General features: G+C 40.9%; 1 protein-coding gene across 1 annotated transcript in view; it reads right to left on the minus strand.

Moving 5' to 3' along the window:
* The window catches only part of CLCA2 (chloride channel accessory 2), a 55,117-nt gene extending 32,768 nt beyond the window's left edge, over positions 1-22,349 (minus strand). The window contains 5 exon segments of the mRNA XM_044005435.1: positions 5,965-6,124; positions 9,660-9,768; positions 13,166-13,316; positions 20,463-20,600; positions 22,128-22,349. Of these exon segments, the coding sequence (XP_043861370.1) occupies positions 5,965-6,124; positions 9,660-9,768; positions 13,166-13,316; positions 20,463-20,600; positions 22,128-22,349 (780 nt within the window).
* Positions 22,350-22,572: the final 223 nt, after the last annotated feature.

Raw genomic sequence — 22,572 nt, forward strand, 5'->3', positions numbered from 1 at the left:
CCTGGAGTCAGGAATACCTGAGTTCAAATCTGTCCTCAGACACTTAACACTTACTAGCTGTGTGACCCTGGGCAAGTCACTTAACCCCAATTGCCTCACTAAAAAAAAAAAAAAGATTAAGCAATGGAACAGAGTCTTTCATATTGTAACAGGCTGAGATGACTTAGAATCAGAGGTGTGAGGTATTGGTTCTTGTTAACTGAAGGCAGAGTTAGCTACTGGTCCTTGTTTTTAAAAAGCAGAATTCTAAATTGTCAGAATGGTTGGACTGAGTCAGCTTTACCAACAGAGTAGAACTGAGCTTTAGTTGCAAAATCTCTCCACAACTGACTATGTCCACCCTTTTTCTTTTGGTGAGGCAATTGGGGTTAAGTGACTTGCCCAGGGTCACACAGATAGTAAGTGTTAAGTGTCTGAGGCCAGATTTGAACTCAGGTCCACCCGAATCCAGGACCAGTGCTCTATCCACTGTGCCACCTGGCGGCCCCTCCACTGCGCCACCTGGCTGCCCCTACCCATTTTGATCTTATTTTTGGAAATACAGTATAAGCTGTTGGTCTAAATTGAATTTCTGCAAAATTACTCTTTTGGTTTTCTGATGATTGTTCTCACCAGAAGAAAGAATAAAGTCCAAACAGTACAAATGTCAATAAAGTCGAAATATTATAGGTGATATGAAGGTCACTAGGATTAAGATCTTTGCAGATGTAAAAAGGAACACATAGTCGTTTTATATTTTCAGAAGATGGTTTACCAGGAAGGTAAATAGGATCCAGATTATGTGTAACTTCTTGGAAGAGTTCATGCCTAAGGAAATACACTTAGAAAAACATCCATCACATACAATTTATAGTCAGATTGACATTTAGAGAATTGAGAGAAACAACAATTTACAATTGTTTTAACAAGAACAAGAGCTCCTAAAATAAGTAAAAGCCATATCCATCAATAACTGCTCAATTAGAACATAGGCTTGCAGTGAAAAGATCTAAAATCAATTAATTGTATAAAACTTTTGCTTAGGGTTTTCATGGAAAGATTACATACTTCATAGGCAAATAGTGCAAATGGGTCAAAATGTGGTCATTTTACAAATAACAATGCAGAGACACAGAGAGACAGAGACAGAAAAGAATAGAAAGAATAACCTTTTCCAGAAGGATTATTAGGTGACTTCCACCAAATATGTAAATAATAATTATTTTTTAAATGTAGAAATGTAGAAAGAACGCATTATACTGAAGTTTTATGAGACAAATAGAGTTCTTTTTGTTGCTTATACTTCATTCTCTAGGAGGGACCATGACTTCAGGATATTACATGACTGCACTGAATTAGACTTAAGTGAGGGAGGGCAGTGCAATGTCATCATCATCATTCTCTCCTCTAGAGCCATATGGGTGCAGTGGCAAAATATACATCAGGGTAACTGGAAATGGCCCTGAATGTTTAAGGCAGTTGAGGCTAAGTGACTTGCCCGGGGTTGAACAGGTAGTAAGTGTCTGAGGTGATATTTAAGCTTAGGTCCTCCCAACTTCAGGAGCAGTGCTCTATCCACTGCACCACCTAGTTTCTTAAGCCAAGGAAGGATAATCAAAGAAAGAGAACTAAAAACAAATATCCCTAGTGAATATCAATGTTAATTTTTTAAAAAGCCTAGCAAAAGTAAAGCAACATATCAAAAGAATTTTTCATTAATACCAAATTGAATTTATACCAAGAATGCAAGGATGTGTCAGCATTAGGAAAACAATAAACATAATTAATCATACTAAAGAAATTAAAAATACATGAACATATCAATAGATATAGAAAAAGCTTTTAATCTAGAACAACATATGTTTTCTATCACACACCCCGAAGAGTATCGATATATATAGTAGCATTCTCCCTACCACTGGGATGGCATCACGTGTAGAAGAATTATTTTAAATAACATTTTAAAGCACATTTTTGAAATATGAAAGCTAACATTATTTGCAATTGGGGAATTGTAGAAGTTTTCTCAAGAAATGCCGAAATAAAGCAAAGGTGAACCCTCTCCTCACTCTTATTGGTCAATCTTAGAAATGCTAGCAATAGTAATCAGATAAGAGAAATTAAAGACATAAACCCTTTTAAAGCACAGACCATATTTCATATCCTACTGGAAGATGTCTTTACTTTAAAAAAACCCACATAATCTGCAAAGAAGTAAGTTGAGATTAATAGTTTCATAAAGTAGTAAAATACAAAGTAAAAGCATGGAAATCATTCGCATTTCTGCACAAGAACTACAAAATCCAGGAAAACGTGAGACATATTCATTGTCTGTGGTTGGACTTTGCCAACATAATAAAGATGATAATATTGCCTAAATTAATTTATATATTTAGTGGTATTTCAATTTAATTGCCATGTAGAGACTTTATAGAGCTAGACAAAAAAATGTCATTAATAGTAGCAAAAAGACTAGAATCTCAAGGGAAATTGAAATTTTAAAAAAGTAGTCATAAGGGTAGACTAGCCTTTTGTGAGATTTAAAATTGGATATTAGATCATAAATCTCCCCTACTTAACTTTTCCCTTAATTTATCTCCCAGACTAGTAAATGGAAGAAGCTTCTGGTTTTCTAGATAGAGCCTTTACTGTATATAAGGTGTTGTTGATTAGAAGGATAGGAAAATAGAAATACAGTACAAATCGTCTTAAATCTAGGCTTAGTCTATATTCCTTATAAAAACTCACCAAACCAAAAAGGCCACCTTTGGAGTGAGGGAGACCGTCTGTGCCGCGCCGCCAGGAGTCCCGCCAAGCAGGCAAAAAGGCCTACTCTCGTTCTCTCCACCCCGGAAGTCAAAAAACCCGGCCGGCAGTCTGACATGCGCAGCAGGCGGACTGTACCCGGCAGGCAGTCTGACATGCGCAGCAGGCAGACTGTTCATCTCCTCCCCAAAAGGGTGGTCCTTGAAAAACTGGCGTCTTTCAGTTATCCTAACCGACTGTTAAAAACTTTCATATTTTACCACACTTTGCAAGCCATAAGTTATAAAGCAGTAATCGGCAAAGCACTTTGATAACAGCTTAAAAAACAGAAAAGTAGATCAGTGGAGCACACTAGTTAAATAAGCATCAGAAACAACTAAACTTCAGAACCCAATATTTGGTAAACCCAACAACATAAACTACTTGGGAAAGAACTTACTATTTGATAAGAATCATCAGAAAAACAAAAAGTAATTTTGCCGAAATTCAATTTAGACCAACGGCTTATACTCTATTTCCAAAAATAAGCTCAAAATGGGTGGATATAGTCAGTTGTGGAGAGGTTTTGCAACTAAGGCTCAGTTCTACTCTGTTGGTAGAGCTGACTCAGTCCAACCATTCTGCCAATTTAGAATTCTGCTTTTTAAAAAGTGACAAAAATGTTCACCCAGAGATTTTGCTGCTAGATATACAGACCAAAGAAATCAACCAGGAAAAGGTGTCATATTTATCAAAATCACCATGGCAATATTTTGTGATAACAAAAAATAGAAAACAAAGTCAATGCTAATTAATTGTGGAAGGGTTAAACAAATTTTTGTACATAAATGGAATGGACTATTACTGTGCTATAAGAAAGTGATATCAGGGTGAAGAATTCATAAACCTATGGGAAGACTTAGCTGCACTGATGCAAAGTGAAGTGAGCAGAACCAGGGAAATAATATACACAATGACTAACAACCACATAAACTGAAAGAACAACAACCACCCCCGACATGCAAAGTGGAATGCTGCACAATTTTAATAACCAAGGTTGGCCCTGGAGAGCAGCTGAGATAATATACCTCCCTCCCTTGACTACAGGAATGCAAGACTGGGGGTAGGGATACTTTATCTATTGTCAGGTACAGTTAATGTGTGATTTAGTTTTGCTGAATGGCTTTTTCTATTTATTTTTTAATCTTTGTTATAATAGCTTCCTGGGTAGAGGAAGAAAAATGGATATGATCCCCAAATGAAAAAAAATCAATAAAAAGAAGATAAATCTTTTTTTTAATCACTTACCTTATACTACATCACTGAGTAAGAGAAGAAGAATTATATGACAATTGGGCAGTTGGAGAGGCCAACTTATTTCCCTAAATTAGGAATGAACTCCCCTGAAATCTAATACTTCAGGGATCACAGAACAGGGCACAGGGAAGAGCTGACACTTACCTTGCCTTATTTTCAGTTCCTATTTGCTTAGAAATTGATAAGGGGCTATATTACATACCAAAGGCATAAGAACAGATCAATGCTATCATCACCTCCATTACCAACCCACTATCAAATGATAAGGTAAGAAAGATAACACTCCCGTAACCAAATATTTTCATAGAAAGTGTTGTATTAAGTCTATTTCCTGAAATTAAACATACACATGACAGCATCCTTTAAAAATTGCTCCACCTCAAATATAATCACTGTCCAACAAAGTGGGGGAGGGTAGCAGAGAACCATGACTTGGTGTTTGCTGATATTTTTTATCATAAGGAAGGGAGGGGTTAGAGTGCTGTTTGTAATGACATTATTGTTCTAATAACCTAAACCAATCCCAGAATCCTAAGTGTAAGCATGGGGTGACTGCACAACGTAGGCATTTCCTATTGGCAGATGGCATGTGAGAATCAAAAAAGGCCCAAAAGATCTGCTAGCCTAATCCCATTTTATAGATGAGGAAACTGAGGCTGAGACAAATTAAGTTACTTGTCTAAGGTGTTACAATCAGGTGGGCTTGCAAGTGACAGGGCCAGAATTTGATCCCAAGTTCTCTGACTTTGGATTTTTCCATTAAACTCACCTTCCCCTGAACCCCCATTTTAAAGATAAGGACATAGAGTTGCAGAATAGCTAGGACTTGCGCATAGCTAGTAAATGACACGATGGGGCCCAAAATGAGGTAATGTGCTTTGCCTCCTTACACCCTCGATTCTTTCCATTACACCCTGCTGATTCATCATTAAGTGGGATTTTCCCAAGTACAGCAACTATTAAATTTTTCTGACTAGGATCAAGGAATCTTCCAAAGCAGCTCAGCCATGGTGCCTTCCTAAGAACAGTGGAAAGGGGGTTAGAAATTGTTGTGCCAACATTTTTGTTATTGGAAGAATTATTAGCCCAATGTACAATGTGCATCATCCAATGGGAGAAATCTAGCTTTCCCTCCCCAAACCCCTGAAATCTCAGAGTTGGAAGGGACCCTAGAGAAGGACTAGTCCACCCCGAACCTGAAAAAGATTCCCTTCTGTCAGATCCCAGATAAATGGTCCTTCAACCTGTGCTTGGAAATCTATAGCTTCTGAGATGACCCACTCTACTTTGTTTGTGTTTGGACTGGTTTGACCTGACATCTTTCCTTTTTGTGACTTCTACCCATTGCAAAATTTCAGTTTTATTTGCCACAGTGTTCTCCAAGTAAAGTATATGGAACAAGGTCACACTGGAATCTCTCCTGTGGTGGTCAGGTTGAGGAAAATAATCCATAAAAATAATGCCCTCAGAGATAGAGAAAATAAATTAGAGAGAATTTTGTCTTTATGGAACATGAGGTTTCCACTAGTCTTTCCTGGGTATTAAAGAGAAGCCATGGCTTCCCTAGCAGTAGTTAAACTCTCTGAGTCTGTTTCTTTATTTGTAAACTCAGGTGATGAGACTAAATGGTCTCTAAGGTTCCTTTCTACTTTTTTTTTGGTGAGGCAATTGGGGTTAAGTGACTTGCCCAGGGTCACACAGCTAGTAAGTGTCTAGTGTCTGAGGCCGAATTTAAACTCAGGTCCTCCTGACTCCAGGGCCAGTGCTCTATCCAGTGCCACCTAGCTGTCTCTCCCTTCTACTTCTTACTTCTACCTACTATGCCGTGAAACTGACATACCCTTTCAAATGCCCAAACGATTCTGGTGTTACAGGGACAAAGGGACACTCTGAATGAAGATGCCTTCTGAAGGCCATACTTACAGAGGATAGGCTTTGCATGTACATTATCGATGTGGTAGCATTTTGTGTGTTATTGTGTATAAACATGCATCCTTCTTTGAAAAGATTGTGAATAATGCAGTTTTCTTGGGTGCAGGTGTTTTTTTCACATACAAAAATACCCGTGAGGTCTGATGAGCACCTAAAAAACAAAAAACAAACCAGAAATAGAACAGAGATCAGCGTTAGAAACAGAAATGTTTCTTCTTTCGTGGTTCACATTTTATTGTTCAACAGGGGTTTCATCCACCTCACAGGCTTGCTGTCTGGAAATCAATTTTGTAAGCCTCTATGGATGTTAATTATTTTATTATTAATCATTATTCCTTTCTAAGGGCAAGTCAACAATGAAGTCCCTACTATGTGCCAGGCACTGCTGGGGATACAAAGAAAGGTAAAAACCCCAAACAAACAAAGACCCGAGTCCTTGACCTCAAGGAGATTACATTTCATTGGGGAGATAACATGCAAACAGCTATGTACAAACAAGATATATTAAAGACAAATTGGAGATAGTCTCAGAGAAGAAGTTTGTAGATTATGGAGGAAAGGGAAAAGCTTCTTGCAAAAGCTGGGACTTTAGCTGAGACTTGAAGGAAGCCAGACAAAGAGGACAAATAAATAAAGATAGAAAAGGAATGCTAAAAAATTAAGAAGGGGCAGCTAGGTGGCATAGTGGATAAAGCACCAGCCCTGGATTCAGGAGGACCTGAGTTCAAATCTGGCCTCAGACACTTGACACTTACTAGCTGTGTGACCCTGGGCAAGTCATGTAACTCCAATTGCTCTGCCCCCCCAAAAAATTAAGGAAAAAAACCCCAATTTCTAGTCTTCTACAACTCTGTATTTGAATGAAGAGGTTTATTTTCAGTATATTCCCCAGGACCATAGCATCTGATAACTGCAACAATTTATAAGGAAGGAGATGAGTTTTGATGCTCAAATCAGTGGCTCAGTGCCCACTTCTTTGGAGAAGATGGGATAGGGACAGGGGTATAGGCAGAATAGTGTTGGAGCCAGTTCATACTGGTTCTCCAATTTTTAAGTTTGATTTTTAAATTTTTGGTGTGAATATTTACAGCCAAGAAATCAGAAAATACTACAAGCCAGGCTTATTTGTTGTTATAGACACTGGTTTCTTAATGAATCATGAATTATTTGGGTCAGGTTCTTTTTAATTGAAACACTTTTAAATGTTTATTAGTAATATAAGATATATTTAAATTTTATATTTTTATAATTTAACTTCACTATGTTACAAACATTTAGTTCAAAGAATTTAAGTCCTCACCTTTTTTTGCGTGTTTTCTGTTATTTTTGGTCCAGAGACAACCAGAGTCCAGTTTTCCTGATGACTCCAGACCAGATTCCAGTTTTACCATCATACCACTCCAAGAAGACAAGATCTCAAAGACTTTAAGTGAACAGTTTAGTTTTGTTGGTTTTTTTTTTCCCTTCTGTTATTATATACACCATTTGTAACATGTATTCTCTGCAGAGGTCCTCCCTCTGCAGGCCAGTGTCAAAGTGCCAGTTCATGAGGGACCGCCCCTCTGGGCAAAAATTTTCCCTTTCTCCCTTTTCTATATTGTTATTAACATATTGTTTATTAGCATAGGGTATTATATTTTTGACTGTTCCATCGAGCAAACCGCACATGCTTCTTGAAGAAACAAAGGTGGGAATGTGGTAAAAAATTAATGGATTTTAGCTAACTCATTTGGGAGGGGCCACACCTGGCCCACCCTGAAGTTATGTATGCTACTGAGGTCAGAAGGAGAAACCTCTCCATAGGCAGTTTTTAAAGGACCTCCCTTTTTGGGAGAGGAAGATTGAACACTCGCTGAGGGGAGGCTGAACCGCTTTCAGAATACTCTTGCTTCGGTTCTCTCTCCTGGGTTTTCCCGGTGGCGCAAGAAACTAGCAGATGTCCCAGGTATGGTGAGTGAACACAAAAGCCTTGTATTCCTTTGAATTAGATTAATTGGAAATGATGTAGGGATTGTATAGACTTAGGTTAGAGTTAGGAGAATTTATCTGTATTTCTTTTTCCCTATTTCCTTATCTTTGATTTTTTATTAATTTTACCTTTGTTGTTTAATTAATTTCCAAGTAATAAAATCTGATCCTTTTGTGGAAAAGAAGCTATAAGGCTCTTTTATTATTGGCCTGGGAGAAATATCTAAAAGGGCAGTTTGGAGGGGAGGGAACTTTGAACCTAGAGGTCCCTCATTATTTCCGGGACCCCAATATTTTGGTGAGTCACCCAATTAACGCTCTATATATTAAATTTGGGCCTGACATTGTTTTTTTTTTTATTTATCTAGACTTAAGGTGAAAAAATGTTAATAACAGACATGAAACTTAAAAGTGTGTACATTTTTTTAGAGAGCCAGTAGTTAAATATCTCCCAGTAAACTTATGGGTGGAGATGTCCTGAGTCAGATCTCCCCTCAGTGTTCTTGCTTTCATCAGGTTAGAAAGAAGAGAATAAAAGGGAGTAGGGGAAATGCATTTATTACAAGGTATCTTCTATTAAGTGGAAAATCAACAACTCAACAAATAACCTTTCACAAAGAATAATAAATATGATGTTTTGGTATTGAATAAACTAAAGAGCTTGATGAAGATAGGTCAGGAATATTGTAGTGGGGATTCAGGCATTAGGTCAGAGGCTGAATTGGATGACCTGTGTTGAGGACCTGCATCCTTTCTCAGGACATGCTGTCTGGCCTTCTCTAGAATTTTCCTCCCTGGAAAATTCCAAATGTCAAGCTTTTTTTCCCTCTCTAATTAGTCTCACCTGCCTGTGACATCAAAGATGGAAGCCATTTAGATGTACCTAAGCAAGCCCCTCCTCAGTTCCTCTCCCTCCTTTGCCCCCCAGCACATCTAGTACTTCCTTTAAAATACCCAGAACTCTTCAGCATCATATGGTAGTGCTGCTGTGTGGGCCAGACCCCTAGTTATGCCCATACCAAATTAGGAAGAATGGCAAGAGCTTGGAATCACCTGACTATGAGGCGGCCATTAGGCCTGCCTCCCTCAAGGTCATTGTATCCTCTTCCTCTTCTTGCCGCAGCCTGAAGACTATGCCATCCTCAGCAGCTGGCAGTGGATAGAGAGCTAGCTGGACCTAGAGTCAGGATGACTTGGGCTCAAATTTGGCCTCAGATGGTTACTAGCTGTGTGACTTTGTACAAGTCACTTAAACTCTTTTTGCCTCAGTTTCCTCAACTGTAAAATGGCGATAATAATAACACCTACCTTGCAGGATTGCTGTGAGGATACAATGAGAGAATATTTGTAAGGCACTTAGCACAGTGAGTAGTATATGATAGGTTGTTTCCTTTCTTCCCTGCCCCTTGTTGAAGTGAACTTTGACCCCCGGGAGATCTGGTTGTGTCCTTGGCTCTCGTGACTATAATGTGGGGTATATTCTTGCCTGCCTTCCCTTGCCCTGGGCCCATGAGAATCTCAAGTTAAAGGCTTTCTTTTGAATAGATAGAAACATGTTGCCCCAAAGGTCCTATTGTTTTTAGCATAATTGGAGAAATCTAAAATTCTCCTCCCCTCCTCCACAAAAGGAACTTTACAACTTCTAAGGTCTTTTCACACTCTTAAATATTAATGATTCTGGGAAACACTGGCTTAAAAACCAGATAGAAAATACTAACCTGGTGACTTTCACCTGATTGTGTCCCACTGTGTAGAAAGGTTTCTCATTGTTATATTCATCAAACACACCCCAGCGAAGGTGGGCCCATTCATGGACAAAAACTCTGCCTGTGGAGAGAAAAGAAAAGTGTCCATTCTTTTAATTCCTGATAATCAGTTTAAAGGTCAGTCCTTGCGCAAAGAGGCCTTACTAATCCGTCACCATGACAAACCATTTGGCTCTGGCTATCGCTGGTGTGCCCTGAGCTGCTCTCAGACTCTGAGCACCTGTTGAGCCCAAAGAATTCAGACTAATGCCAGTTACTTTGAGGACTCATTATTCTCATCCTTCTAAAGGAGCATGGAGCCAGGGGCCATAAGGTTCAAATCTTTCCTTTGATTCTTATTACCTGTGTGAGTTACTTTTGTTTCCTCAACTGTAAAGATGAGGAGATTGTTCTAGATGGCATCTGAGGTCCTTTCCCCTTCTATGAGTGCGTAATTGAGTTCAGCCCTGCCATGTAAATCCACACTGATTCATCCAGTGCTTGCTTATTGTAGGGGAGAGGCAATGTGCCTATTCTTTGGACCCCTCCAGTTATATGTCCCAAAGCAACATATCTTGAACAGAAATCATTACTTTCCTATTTCCTAGGCTTCCCCTTTGCCAACTTTTCTATTACTATTGAGGATACGCTATCCTCCCAACAACTGAGGCTCACCATCTCAGTGTCATTTCCAATCACCCCACCCATTTAACCTGTTGCCACATCTCATGATTTCTACCTTCCTAACATTTTTCATTTATGTCCCCTTCTCTCTCTTCATATAGCTACCCACCTCATCACCTTTTGCCTGGACTGTGCTAACAGCTTCCTAATCCATTTCCCTGACTCATGTCTCTCCCCATTCCAATCTCCCAAAGTAATTTTCCTTAGGTACAGAGCTGGCCAAGCTAACCCTGACCCTACTCAATAAACCCAGTGGCTAATGATTACCTTCAGGAACAAATATACAATCTTCCATTTGGCATTTAAAGTTCTTCATAACCCGGCCCCTTTCTATCTATCCAGTCTTCTTACACTTTACTCCATCTATGACATAGCCACACTGGCGTATTTGCTGTTCCCCCCATACATCTCTAGACTCTGCATCTTCATTGACTGTCCCCCACCATATTGGAATGCTCTCCCTTCTTACACAGGCCTTTCAGTTTCCTGGCTTCCTTCAAGCATCAGCTCAAATCCCACCTTCTACAGGAAGTGGTTCCCAGTCCCCACCCACCTTCCCCACCTACTTGTGTCTTCTCCCTAGAGATGACCTTTCAACCATTCTATGGGTGCCTATATCTTGTGGGCACCTAGTTTTGCATGATCTCTCCCCCATTGCAATGTGAGCTCCTGTGAGCTTTTGTATCTCCAGAGTTTAACATAGTGCCTGACTCATAGCACTTAATAAGATTGACTGAAAGGTAATTAATAATCAAGTTCTTTATATTGTCCTTTAATAATCATTTTTTCATCTTACAGTTCCAAAGCTACCACCTCAATTTGAGGCTTCATCTCTTAAGGAGGCCTTATTTAACTAATCTCCCTGTCCCCTGCTCTCCTGTTAATCTATTTTGTGCATTACTACCAGATTAACCTGCTTCAGACATCAGTAATGTCATACTTTTGCTAAAAACTTCTCAGCCACCTATAGCATGAGATAATAGAAAATGAGACTATATTTATAAAGCACTGCAAATCTTAAAGAGCTCTGTGAATTCCATCATTATTATTCTTATCATCATCACCAAAGTTCAAACTCCTTATGTCAGCATTCAAGGTTATCTACAATTTAATTCCAACCAACTGTTCTCACTTTATCTACTACTGCTTCTCCAGTTGAACCCTCAAGCACCAGCTAAATCTGTTTATTGTCTCTACAAAACTCTTCACGCTCTTCCAACTCTGTCCCAGAATTGACCATGATACTCTAGACAGATGACACTCTGAACCAGGAGTTCTTAACCTGGGATCCATGGACCCCAAAGGGAGGTGTTTAAAGATAGATTTCAGGAGGCCCATGATTTTTAAAAAAGAGCTTAATAATTGTTAACATAATTGGTTTCCTGTGATGCTGTGTATTGTGTTTTAGGTATTTAAAAGTGTAATTCTGAGAAGTGGTCCACAGGCTTCCCCAGACTCCCAGAGGGATCCAGGAAACACATTAACTTGGAGCCTCTGTTCTCACTGCAGTCTGAGTAGGCAACAGGCCACTGGGACTTCCATATTCCTGAGTATTCTGTTATCTCCTCATGCAGCCTAAGGATGGTGTTATCAAAGGACAAGCCTCATTCAAAATATCTACAAAATACATAAAACGTCTGGAAGTCAATCTAGCATGACACACTCAAGATCTTTGTTGTTATTCAGTCATTTCAGTTGTATCCATTTCTTCAAGGCCCAATTTGGGATTTCCTTGGCAGAGAAAATGGAGTGGTTTGCCATTTCCTTCTCCAGCTCATTTTACAGATGAGGAAACTGAGACAAATGGGGTTAAGTGACTTGCCCAGGGTCACACAACTAGTAAGTATCTGAGGCCAAATTTGAACTAAAGAAGATGAGTCTTCCTGACTCCAGGCTTGGCCCTGTACCACCTAGCTGCCCATAAAAGATTTATATTATCTAATAAGTTCTACTCCTTCTGATGGGGAAGCTAGGTAGTGCAGTGAATAGAGCACTGGCCCTGAAGTTGGGGGATCTGAGTTCAAATCTCACCTCAGACACTTACTAGCCAGGTGACCCTGGGAAAATCACTTATCCCCAATTGCCTTAAACATTGGGGACCATCTCCTGATGTGTATCTTGCCATTGGACCCAGATGGCTCTGGAGGAGAAGGTGAGGGTGGTGACCTTGCACAGCCCTCCCTCCCTTAAATCCAATTCGCTGCAAGTCATGACATCACCCTGATGTTATGGTCCTTTTCAGAATGAAGGACAAAACAACAGCAACACTTTCTGAGGGAGGAGTACTCAAAGTTGTCAAGATACTTCTCATATCTGCATATTGTTGACCAGCTTTTCCTATGTGAATTTCTCTCTTCATCTAGATTGTAAGTCACCTGCAGAACTATCATTCTATACATTTTCCTGTGAAAATACATAGCACCCCATGCTTCAAACTTTTTGCATTAGATTGTGAGCTCCTCGAGGGCAGGGACTGTCTTTTGTCTCTTCTTTATATGCCCAGAACTTGTCAGTGTCTAGCACATATTAGGAGCTTAATAAGTATTTATAGACTGAACATAGTAGGGCCTTAAAGACCAAATGCACAGGGGCAGCTAGGTGGTACAATGGATAGAGCACCGGCCCTGGAGTCAGGAGGACCTGAGTTCAAATCCGGCCTTAGACCCTTAACACTTAACTAGCTGTGTGACCCTGGGCAATTCACTTAATCCCAATTGCCTCACAAAAAAAAAAAAAAAGAAAAAAAAAGAAAAAAAGACCAAATGCTGGTTGATTGACTGATGGGCTGAACTTACCTCGTGATCCATAGATGGCCGTCAAGTTATCATCTAGTAGGAAGTCAGGGGTGAAATGTATATATTGCCCTTCTTCTCCACACCCTCTATACTGGAGGGTGTATGGATCATCTCTGCGTTTCCTGTACCAATCAGCCACGATGATATTTGCCTGAAACAGCAGCAATGCCACATGGATGAAAGCAAATCTATCCAGATACTAAAATCTCACCAGGATACCTTCCCATCATAGAAAAATATTATGTTGGGGGAGGGCAGCTAGGTGGTGCAGTAGATAAAGCACCTGCCCTGGATTCAGGAGAACCTGAGTTCTAATTTGACCTCAGACACTTGACATATACTAGCTGTGTGACTCGGGGCAAGTCACTTAATCTTCATTGCCCCACAAAAAAAAAAAATTATGTTATAAAAACTGTACTTTAAAATGTTTAGTGAAAGTCATATAGCCATGTGACCTTTCTCATTTTCCCAAGTAAATAAGAACTGCCACCTCCCGCCCCCCCCACCCCAATCTCATTTCTTCCAGGGATAGGGACTTGACTAGAACCATTATCATTTTAGTATAAGGAACTTCCTTATGAGGAAGTCCCTCCATTTCCCAATATAGGTTGGCATCTTCTCTTCAATTTATCCTAATTTGTAGATTAATTCTAATTTGTAAAACTTTCCCAATTTCTGTTGCTATTTGCTCTCTGGGATAGTCTTTTGTGTAATCAGGATTTTCTTTGTGGGGGGGCGGCAATGAGGGTTAAGTGACTTGCACAGGGTCACACAGTTAGTAAGTGTCAAGTGTCTGAGGCAGGATTTGAACTTAGGTCCTCCTGAATCCAGGGCCAGTACTTTATCCACTGTACCACCTAGCTGCCCCCTGTAATCAGGATTTGATGGGAAGGAACCAAGCTGACAGGTGTCAGCTGAGGGCTATCTCCACCTCCACTTCCCTCCAGTTAAAGGTTGCCTACCAAGGAAGTCCTAAAATCATACCCCAAGACCAGAAATACTTAAGAGTGGTGGTGGTCAAGAGATACAATTCTCTCGTGATACCCCTTTCAGAAGGAGCAATGACTCAACCAAGGCCCTTCTCCACCTTGTCTCAAGGAGGAAACCACAGTTTTCCCTGGACAGGGGTGGGCCAGATTCTGGGTCATACCTATCCATGACTCTTCATAAACCATGTACAAAATGCATGTCTCTTTTTGCCCCTTGGATCCACCCTTTCTGTTAGCAGGTGGGTACCATGTTCCATCACTGGATTTCTGGGGACATGGTTGGTCACTGCATCTATCAGAGTTCTGAGCTCTTTCAAAGTTGTTTTTCTTTACAATGCCATCTTTGTACAAATCTCCTAGTTCTGCTCACAGCACTCTCCATCGATTTAAACTATCCAGGATTCTGTGAAATTGTTTCTTTCATCCTTTCTCATGGCACAACAATATTTCATTATATTCATATGCCCACAGTTTGTTCATTCATTCCTCAGTGATGAGCACTTTCACATTCTTGTTCTTTGCTTTTGGTTTTTCCTTTTTAGTCCCCTGGGATCAGGAAGTTTGTTTTGTTTTATTCCTTCCCCTGGATTATCCTCCCTCTTAACCTAGTTTGATGTTTTTCTATGCCAAATTCAACCTTCCTCTGTCTATCCCAGATAAGATTGAGGTTCCTTTCATGCCCACTTCTCCCACATCTTCCTACGTATTTTTATACTCTTCTCATGCATTCTAATTATGAGAAAAAGCAAGTTGCCCACTCCTCTTCTTTCTCCTTTCTCTACTCGTCTATTCCTTTTACTTTCCCTTCTCTTTCCTCTCTTAACTCTCAAAATGCAACCAATGTGCCTTCTGTTTTTCTTATTTAACTTTCTCAATACCCTTTAAAGATATTAAGGCTCTGAAGAGATATTTCCTTATTTTCCCTCTATTAATCTGGTTTCTTCTTACCTTGCCAGTCTTCTAACTCTCCTTACAACATCCCCCCATCTCCTCTACGGTCCAGTCACACTGGCCTCCTTGCTATTCCTCCCACAAGATGGTCCATTTCCCAAATCCCTAAATTTTCACTTGTCTTCCGTGCCTGGAATCATCTTCCTCTTCATCTCTGCTTCTTGTAAGTTTCCGCTCAATTCCCACCTTCTGTAAGAAGCCTTTCCTCTGCTGATTTTCTCCAATTTGTCCGATATACACTTTGTTTATATGTAATAGCTTGCATGTTGCCATCTCCCTTTTTGGATCCTCAACCAATTCATGCCCTCTAATAATAAGCATTCTTCAGGATTCTGGGCTGGGCTGTCTTCCGTTGTCCCTCTATACTGCTTCACTTGGTGATCTCTCTCATCAGCAACCATGCATCAGCTCTATGCTGATGGTTCTCATACCTGCCTATCTTGTCGTACCCTCCCTGCTGACTTTCCAACTCACATCTCCATCTGCTTTTTAGGCATCTCAAGCTGGATGTCAAGGAGACATCTGAAATACAAAATGTCCAAAACCAAACCCATCGTCTTTCCCCCTAAACCATCTGCCCCATGCCCAACTTTCATATTACCAAGAGTATGATTATTCTCCTAGTCTCCCAGGCTCTCAACCTAGGTGTTATCCTCAACTTTTCACTATATCTCACCCCTCACATATCCACAAAATATCTTTTGACTTCATCTTTGTGACATCTCCAATATGCCTCCTTCTCTCCTCGGATACTGGCACCACTTTGGTGCAGGGCTTCATCATCTTACACCTGGATTGCTGCAGTAGCTGCTTGTGGGTCTACCTGTCTTGTCTCCTTCTATATCCTCCATTCAGCCAACAAAGTGATTTTCCTAAAGAACAGGCCCAATCATGTCACCCGTCCTACTCAATAAACTCCAGTGGATCCCTGCAGAATCAAAAATCCTCAAATACAAAGCCCTTCATAACCTAGCTACCACCCACCCCCTAACTTTCTAGTCATCTTATACCCTGTTTAATCTAGTGACATTGGTCTTCTTGCTGTTCCACAAATAAGACACGCCCTCTCTCAACTCCAGCAGTTTTCTCTGGTTGTCTACCATGTATGGAATGTTCTCTTTCCTCATCTCTGCCTCCTGGCTCCCCCGGATTCCTTCAAGTTCTTGCTAAAATCCCATCTTGTACAGGATGTCTTTCCATATAATCCTTAGTTCTAGTGCTTTCCCTCTATTTATTATTCCCCATTCATCCTATCTAGAGCTTGTTTGTTCATAATCATTTTTTGTTGTCTCCCTCCTTAAACTGTGAGGTCCTTGGGGGTGGGGGGGTGGGGGGACTTTCTTTTGTCTTTCTTTGTATCCCCAATGCTTAGCACAAAGCCTGACAAATAGGAGGTACTTAAATTCTTTTGGACTGAATGACTGTTAGAATGTTCACGCCACATCATTATACAAACCCCTTCCAGTTGTTCACATCTAGTTACTTTTTGAGGTTTCTCTCGACTCGGGTGTTTGCAATTCAAAGTTTGTACTCAGTTTTGGTACTTGTCTCTCTAGCACTAGTCCCTGAACTGGGGCTCCTTCCCTTTGTGCTCTGTTTCACCCTGGTTCCTGGGGGTTCCTGCAATGACCTCCACTTTCCAGGGTTGGGTGCTCTGGATTTTTAAGGTTCAGAGCACCGAGTCTTTGAAAGTTTCTGTGTCATCTCAGGACAGAATGTTAGGCACCTCAGAGCTCTTCAGTGTCATGGTCTGAGTCTTGTCAAGCTTCTCTGGCTATCTTCCTTCCCCAAGGCTTCCATGATCCCTGCCCTGGAGCTTTCTGACATCCTTAGCTCTTTCTCAGGGGGGCCTCTGGTCTTGTTGACTCTAGACCCAGGACCCTGCAAGCTACATGTGACTTGTTCATTGACATTTGTGCTGGGAGGCTGGGTATGTCTGCTGGTGCTGGTGCTGATGCTGGCTTTGCTGGAGCACCCCATTGCTATGGTCTGGCCTTATGCAGTTTGGGCATAGATAGAAGTCACTTTCTATAGTTTCTCAATGGATTTCTTGATCATTATTTGGTTTGGAGCTAATTTCAGGTTTTCACTGCCTCCTTCAATTAACCATCTTGGTTAAAAGTAGCCTGATTCTGGGGCAGCTAGGTGGCGCAGTGGATAGAGCACTGGCCCTGGAGTCAGGAGTACCTGAGTTCAAATCCGGCCTCAGACACTTAACACTTACTAGCTGTGTGACCCTGGGCAAGTCACTTAACCCCCATTGCCTCACTAAAAAAAAAAAAAAAAAAAAAAAAAAAAAAAGTAGCCTGATTCCAAATTACTTTCCAGGAACAGTTGGACCAAGTCAGAGCTTTACTAACAGAGTATTAGTGTGCCTATCTTTCAGCACCTTGTAGGATACGCTAAATAGACAAATCAAGGAAAATATGTGGAAAGAGTTAAATATTTAATCAAGAAATGAAAAGCAAAGCAATAGAAAAATCAATATATCACCCATTCCTTAACATGTGTAGTTTTGTTTTTGTTTTTTGCAGGCAATGGGGGTTAAGTGACTTGCCCAGGGTCACACAGCTAGTAAGTGTCAAGTGTCTGAGGCCAGATTTGAACTCAGGTCCCCCTGAATCCAGGGCCGGTGCTTTAACCACTGCACCATCTAGCTGCCCCACAAAATGTATACTCTTAATGCCCCTTTCTACAGTTGCCTCTGAAAACATCCCTTCCAGGATCCATGACTGAAATATGGAAAGTGTAACCAAATCTTTATCATGTCCAGACTAAAGGTGAAGAAGCTTCACCTGCTTAGTGGGTTGGATTTCCACCAAGCATCTACTGATCACTATAGTTTCAGATACACAGAAGGGACATCAGAGGGAGAATTCAAACAAGGTCTTCCCTGACCTCCCTCCAGGTCCCGTGTTCTTTCCAGTATATCAGTTTGGCTTCAAAACAACACAACAGGGGGCAGCTAGGTGGCACAGTGGATAAAGCACCAGCCCTAGATTCAGGAGGAACTGAGTTCAAATCTGGCCTCAGACACTTGACATTTACTAGCTGTATGACCCTGTGCAAGTCACTTAACCCTCCTTGCCCTGCCAAACCAAACCAAACAAAAAAACCAAACCAAAACAACAACACGACAGCAAATTTTGATAACTGTATTTCAATATAATTGGCTTTCTTTATAATCCTAGTATTTAAAAATATTATTCTAAGAATGGGTGCATAAGCTTTTCCACAGTGCCAAAGAGAACATGATACAGAAGCAGGTAAGGACCTTGGCATTACATGACGTTGCCTATTTAATGGAAGGACAAGGATGAATCCTATCTTTCTTAAGTAAATCATACAATAGACGGAATGGTTCAGTGGAAAGAATGCTAGACTTGCCTGTCAGAGAACTGATTTAAAATCCAGGCTTTACTATTTTCTACTGGTATGACCTTGCACAAGAAACCTCACCTTCTGGGGCAGCTAGATGGTGCAGTGGATAGAGCACCAGCCCTGGACTCAGGAGTACCTGAGTTCAAATCCGACCTTAGACACTTAACACTTACTAGCTGTGTGACCCTGGGCAAGTCACTTAACCCCAACTGCCTCACCAAAAAACGACAACAACAACAAAAACAAACAAACAAAAAAACCTCACCTTCTGGGCCAGGGTTTTCTCATTTGGAAAAGGAGGAGGCTGGACCTTTAAGGTCCCTCCTAAGTGTTCAAGAGGAGCCCCTCACTTCTCTTTCTGGCCATCAGAACTTGAAGTAATTAGTAACAATGAGCAGTGGCTTGTGTTTGCCAAAGGCTATTTCTTTTTTCTATGCCTGCGCCCGCAGTGCGCACACGCACACACACAAGGTTTTTTTAATTAACTTTTAGGTTTTTTTTTTTAAGAAAGGGAAAAACCTTTATCTCCCATTTTTCTTCCCTCTTATCTCCACATTCATCAAAAATATGATCCTAGATTTGTAAAAATGTGCAAACTTTCTAATTAGAGTCTTAAAGGACCACGATGCTCTCGTATTGGTATATATGTGGGTAGTGTCTCTGTTTAAACATGACTGTTTATTACTCCAGACTAGCTGGGAGATGTGAGGACAGGCATGCTTCTCTTTATAATTGACAATCAGTGGGGAATGTTAAATTCTGGGCTTCCAACCAGACATTACAGGAAGGAACCCCCTCTGTTCTTGGGAGCCTGCTTGAATTACAGAATTATGTGTTTTGTTTTTTAAATCTTGTCTTTCACAATCTTCCTTAATTCATGCCCGCAACTCCCTAAAACCATTTATGGATATCAGTCTATCCAAAATGGACATTTATTCACTTCAGTGACCTGATTTTTAGATGTCATTTAGAATTTAGAATTCTGAATTTAAAACTATAGATCTAGAGTAAAAAGGATTGCAGAAGCTATTTAACACAACTTCCCTCATTTTATGGATGAGGGAGGTAAGGCCCAGAGAGATTGAGAGACTTATCTAAGGTCACACAAGTAGTGATATTGGAGGGATTTGAATTCAGGTCCTTTGCTTCCAGAAACAATTCTCTTTCCAATCTATGTCCCTGGATTTCTTAAAAAAGAAAATCCTCAAATATATTTCATTAAATTTGTTTTTTTAATTGAGAAGGGGGAGAGAAAGGAATAAACATTTATATAGCACCTACTATGTTCCAAGAACTGTACTAGGCATTTTATAGTTGTTTCAGATTCCCTTTTTTTGTGTGTGAGGCAGTTGGGGTTAAGTGACTTGCCCAGGGTCACACAGCTAGTAAGTATCAAGGGTCTGAGGCCATCAGATTGCTTTTAAAGAACAGAACACTTTTTACTTCATGGTCTTTTGTATTGTCAATTTGTTCACTTAATAGAAGTGTTATTAAGCTTTTTTTTGTAACTCATGGATCCCTTTAGCTGTCTGGTAAAATCTATGGACCCCTTCTCAGAATATTGTTAAATAATGTGAAGGAAGGAAGGGAGGGCGAGAGGAAGGGAGGGAGAGAGGAAAGGAGGAAGGAAGGAAGCAAGGAAGGGAGGAAAGAAGGGAGAGAGGAAGGGAGGGAGGAAGGAAGGGAGGGGGGAAGGAAATCCTAAGTTTCAAGTAGAGGTTAGTGACAATAAAGATGTAATTCAAGGACCCTTGATTTAATGTTTTTGATTTGGAGGGGTTTTTTGCAGGGCAATGGAGGTTAAGTGACTTGCCCAGGGTCACACAGCTAGTAAACGTCAAGTATCTGAGGCTGGATTTGAACTCAGGTCCTCCTGAATCCAGGGCTGGTGCTTTATCCACTTCGCCACCTAGCCGCCCCGACCCTTGATTTAATGTAATTAAATTTATTTAGTGGGAGCCTAAGCTCTTTCTTACCTTTTCATAGGACTCCCATTTGGCTTGACTGTAATTATTAGTTTTCCATGTATCTGGTATTAAGATTTTGACATTCCCAAAATATACTCTTCGTTTCGTAGCATTGAACAAGTAAGAGGAAGCTTCAGTGATCATTTCCTGCATGCAAACACAAGTAGAGTGCATTTCACCATTCAGAGCTCCCCAGGGCTTTGTTTTATAGATTGGCCTGAAAGACTTGTTATCCTAAGCTGAGTGACTAATGAAAAACCTGACTTTCTATTTTTAAGAAGCCGTTGAAGTTTAGGGGAACTGATTGCAAAGCACATTTCTAACGCTGCTTCCCTAAAAGTGATTTTGGGAAAAGAAGAGTTGTCTGGGCTTGCCTTCATAATCTTTCAATGCTTGGGAGGAGTTTTCATGGAGTCTCAGATGTTCTTTAACAGTTTCTTCTGTCTTACCTGTGAACGTGTTGGAGCCCATGCTGAAGTCAGCTAATCTCCACCACACCAGCAGGCACTGGGTAATGGAATACTGCTCCTTCGTGGTATTGATGGCTAAGACTGAGAACACCCTCTCATTTACAGCAGGTGCAGAGGAAGAAAAATATACTCCCCTGACTCCCTTCTAATTTCAGCTGTTTAGTTGAAAGCCCCTTCTCATACTCACGGACAGTCTTTCTGGCAAGGTTCACTACTAAGATGGAATACATCTGCATTCAGAGCAGTGGGCAGATGTTGGCAAAGAGGCAACTTAAGACTGGCATCAGGAAAAGCTTCCTGACAATTAGAGCAATCCCAAAGTAGACAGCCGCCTTGGCAGGAGGTGAGCTCCTTGTCCTTGAAGGACTCCAAGCAGAGGATAGACCATCACTTATGGGTACAACGTAGAGAGGATTCATTTTTATGGACCAACTGGATTAGACGGGAACAGAGAATGGTACCGTAGACTTAGGGCTAAAAGGAATTTTAGAATCATCTAGTATGACCCTCTTGTTTTAGAGATAAGGAAACTGAGAGATTAAATGAGCCACTCAAAGTCCCTTAGCTAGTAAGAAGCAGAGCCAGGATTTGAACCTAGATCTTCTGGGTCCAAATTCATTCCTCCTTTCACTGCATCATGTTGGCTTTTGAGGACCCTTCCAACTCTGAGATCATGTGATTTTAATAAACACTCTCAAAATGTTCATGTTTTCTCACTGAAATAGATCTTGGATACTTCAAAAATGGGTATTTATTCCCATAATATTATGGTTACTTTCCTAAATTTTTTTTACCATAACAGGATGGTTAGTTTTCTAATCCCCCCCCCCAAAGGCATTGTCATTCAGGACCACCTAATGGAGGAAAGAAGCAAGTGTAGCAATCAGTCCCCATATGATGGTTCTCTTTCCAATTTTCACCTTAATAGAAGTTATTTCTTTTAATTACAGCACAAGAACTTCATTGCAAGGGAAACACCTGGAGCTCTAGTAACTGAAGATAAAACCAATAGCTTTGTGGACAACAAAAGGAGCTGGATCAGTTTGGGGTAAACTGAGAGGAGGTAAGCATGACCATAAATGACTTTGGGGGCCATGATTTAGAAATACTGCTCTCTCTGACACTGAACAGTCATTGCAGTTTTTCTTTTGAGAAGGCAGCAGGACCAGTCTAACAGTGTTAAGTGGATGCCTCTGCCACTCACCATAATCTTTGGAACGAGGTTCTGATCTTCCGATACCCTCGGATGAATCGCAACAAGTAACCCTTCGTAGGCATTGCCTTGTAGCTGCAGGCTGGTCCCCAGCGACAGGAGCTCTGGGCTCAGGACGACTGAAAGAATCAGAGACTTCAGGATGCAAGCAAGGAGAAAACGGTCTCTCTGTGGCATGCTGGAAAAAATGCCCGGGGATCCCGGCTCCCTCATACGGTGCCCACGGTGTTCATGATGCCACGCAGTTAATGATGTCCACTTTCACTCTTTCTTGAACCTGGGAGATCGGGAGGCTTGAACTAAAGTGCTTCCTTTGTAGACGCCCAGGGTGGATCTCTTTGGAACCTGCCTCTACAGATCCCTCTTCTCTAGGCAGCGCCGTGCCTGCCCAGCCCTGTGGCTGGTCTTCCTCTCCAATCATGGTTGGGCAGTTCCA

This window comes from Dromiciops gliroides, chromosome 4 (genome assembly GCF_019393635.1).
Source record: "Dromiciops gliroides isolate mDroGli1 chromosome 4, mDroGli1.pri, whole genome shotgun sequence".
Lineage (NCBI taxonomy): Eukaryota > Metazoa > Chordata > Mammalia > Microbiotheria > Microbiotheriidae > Dromiciops > Dromiciops gliroides.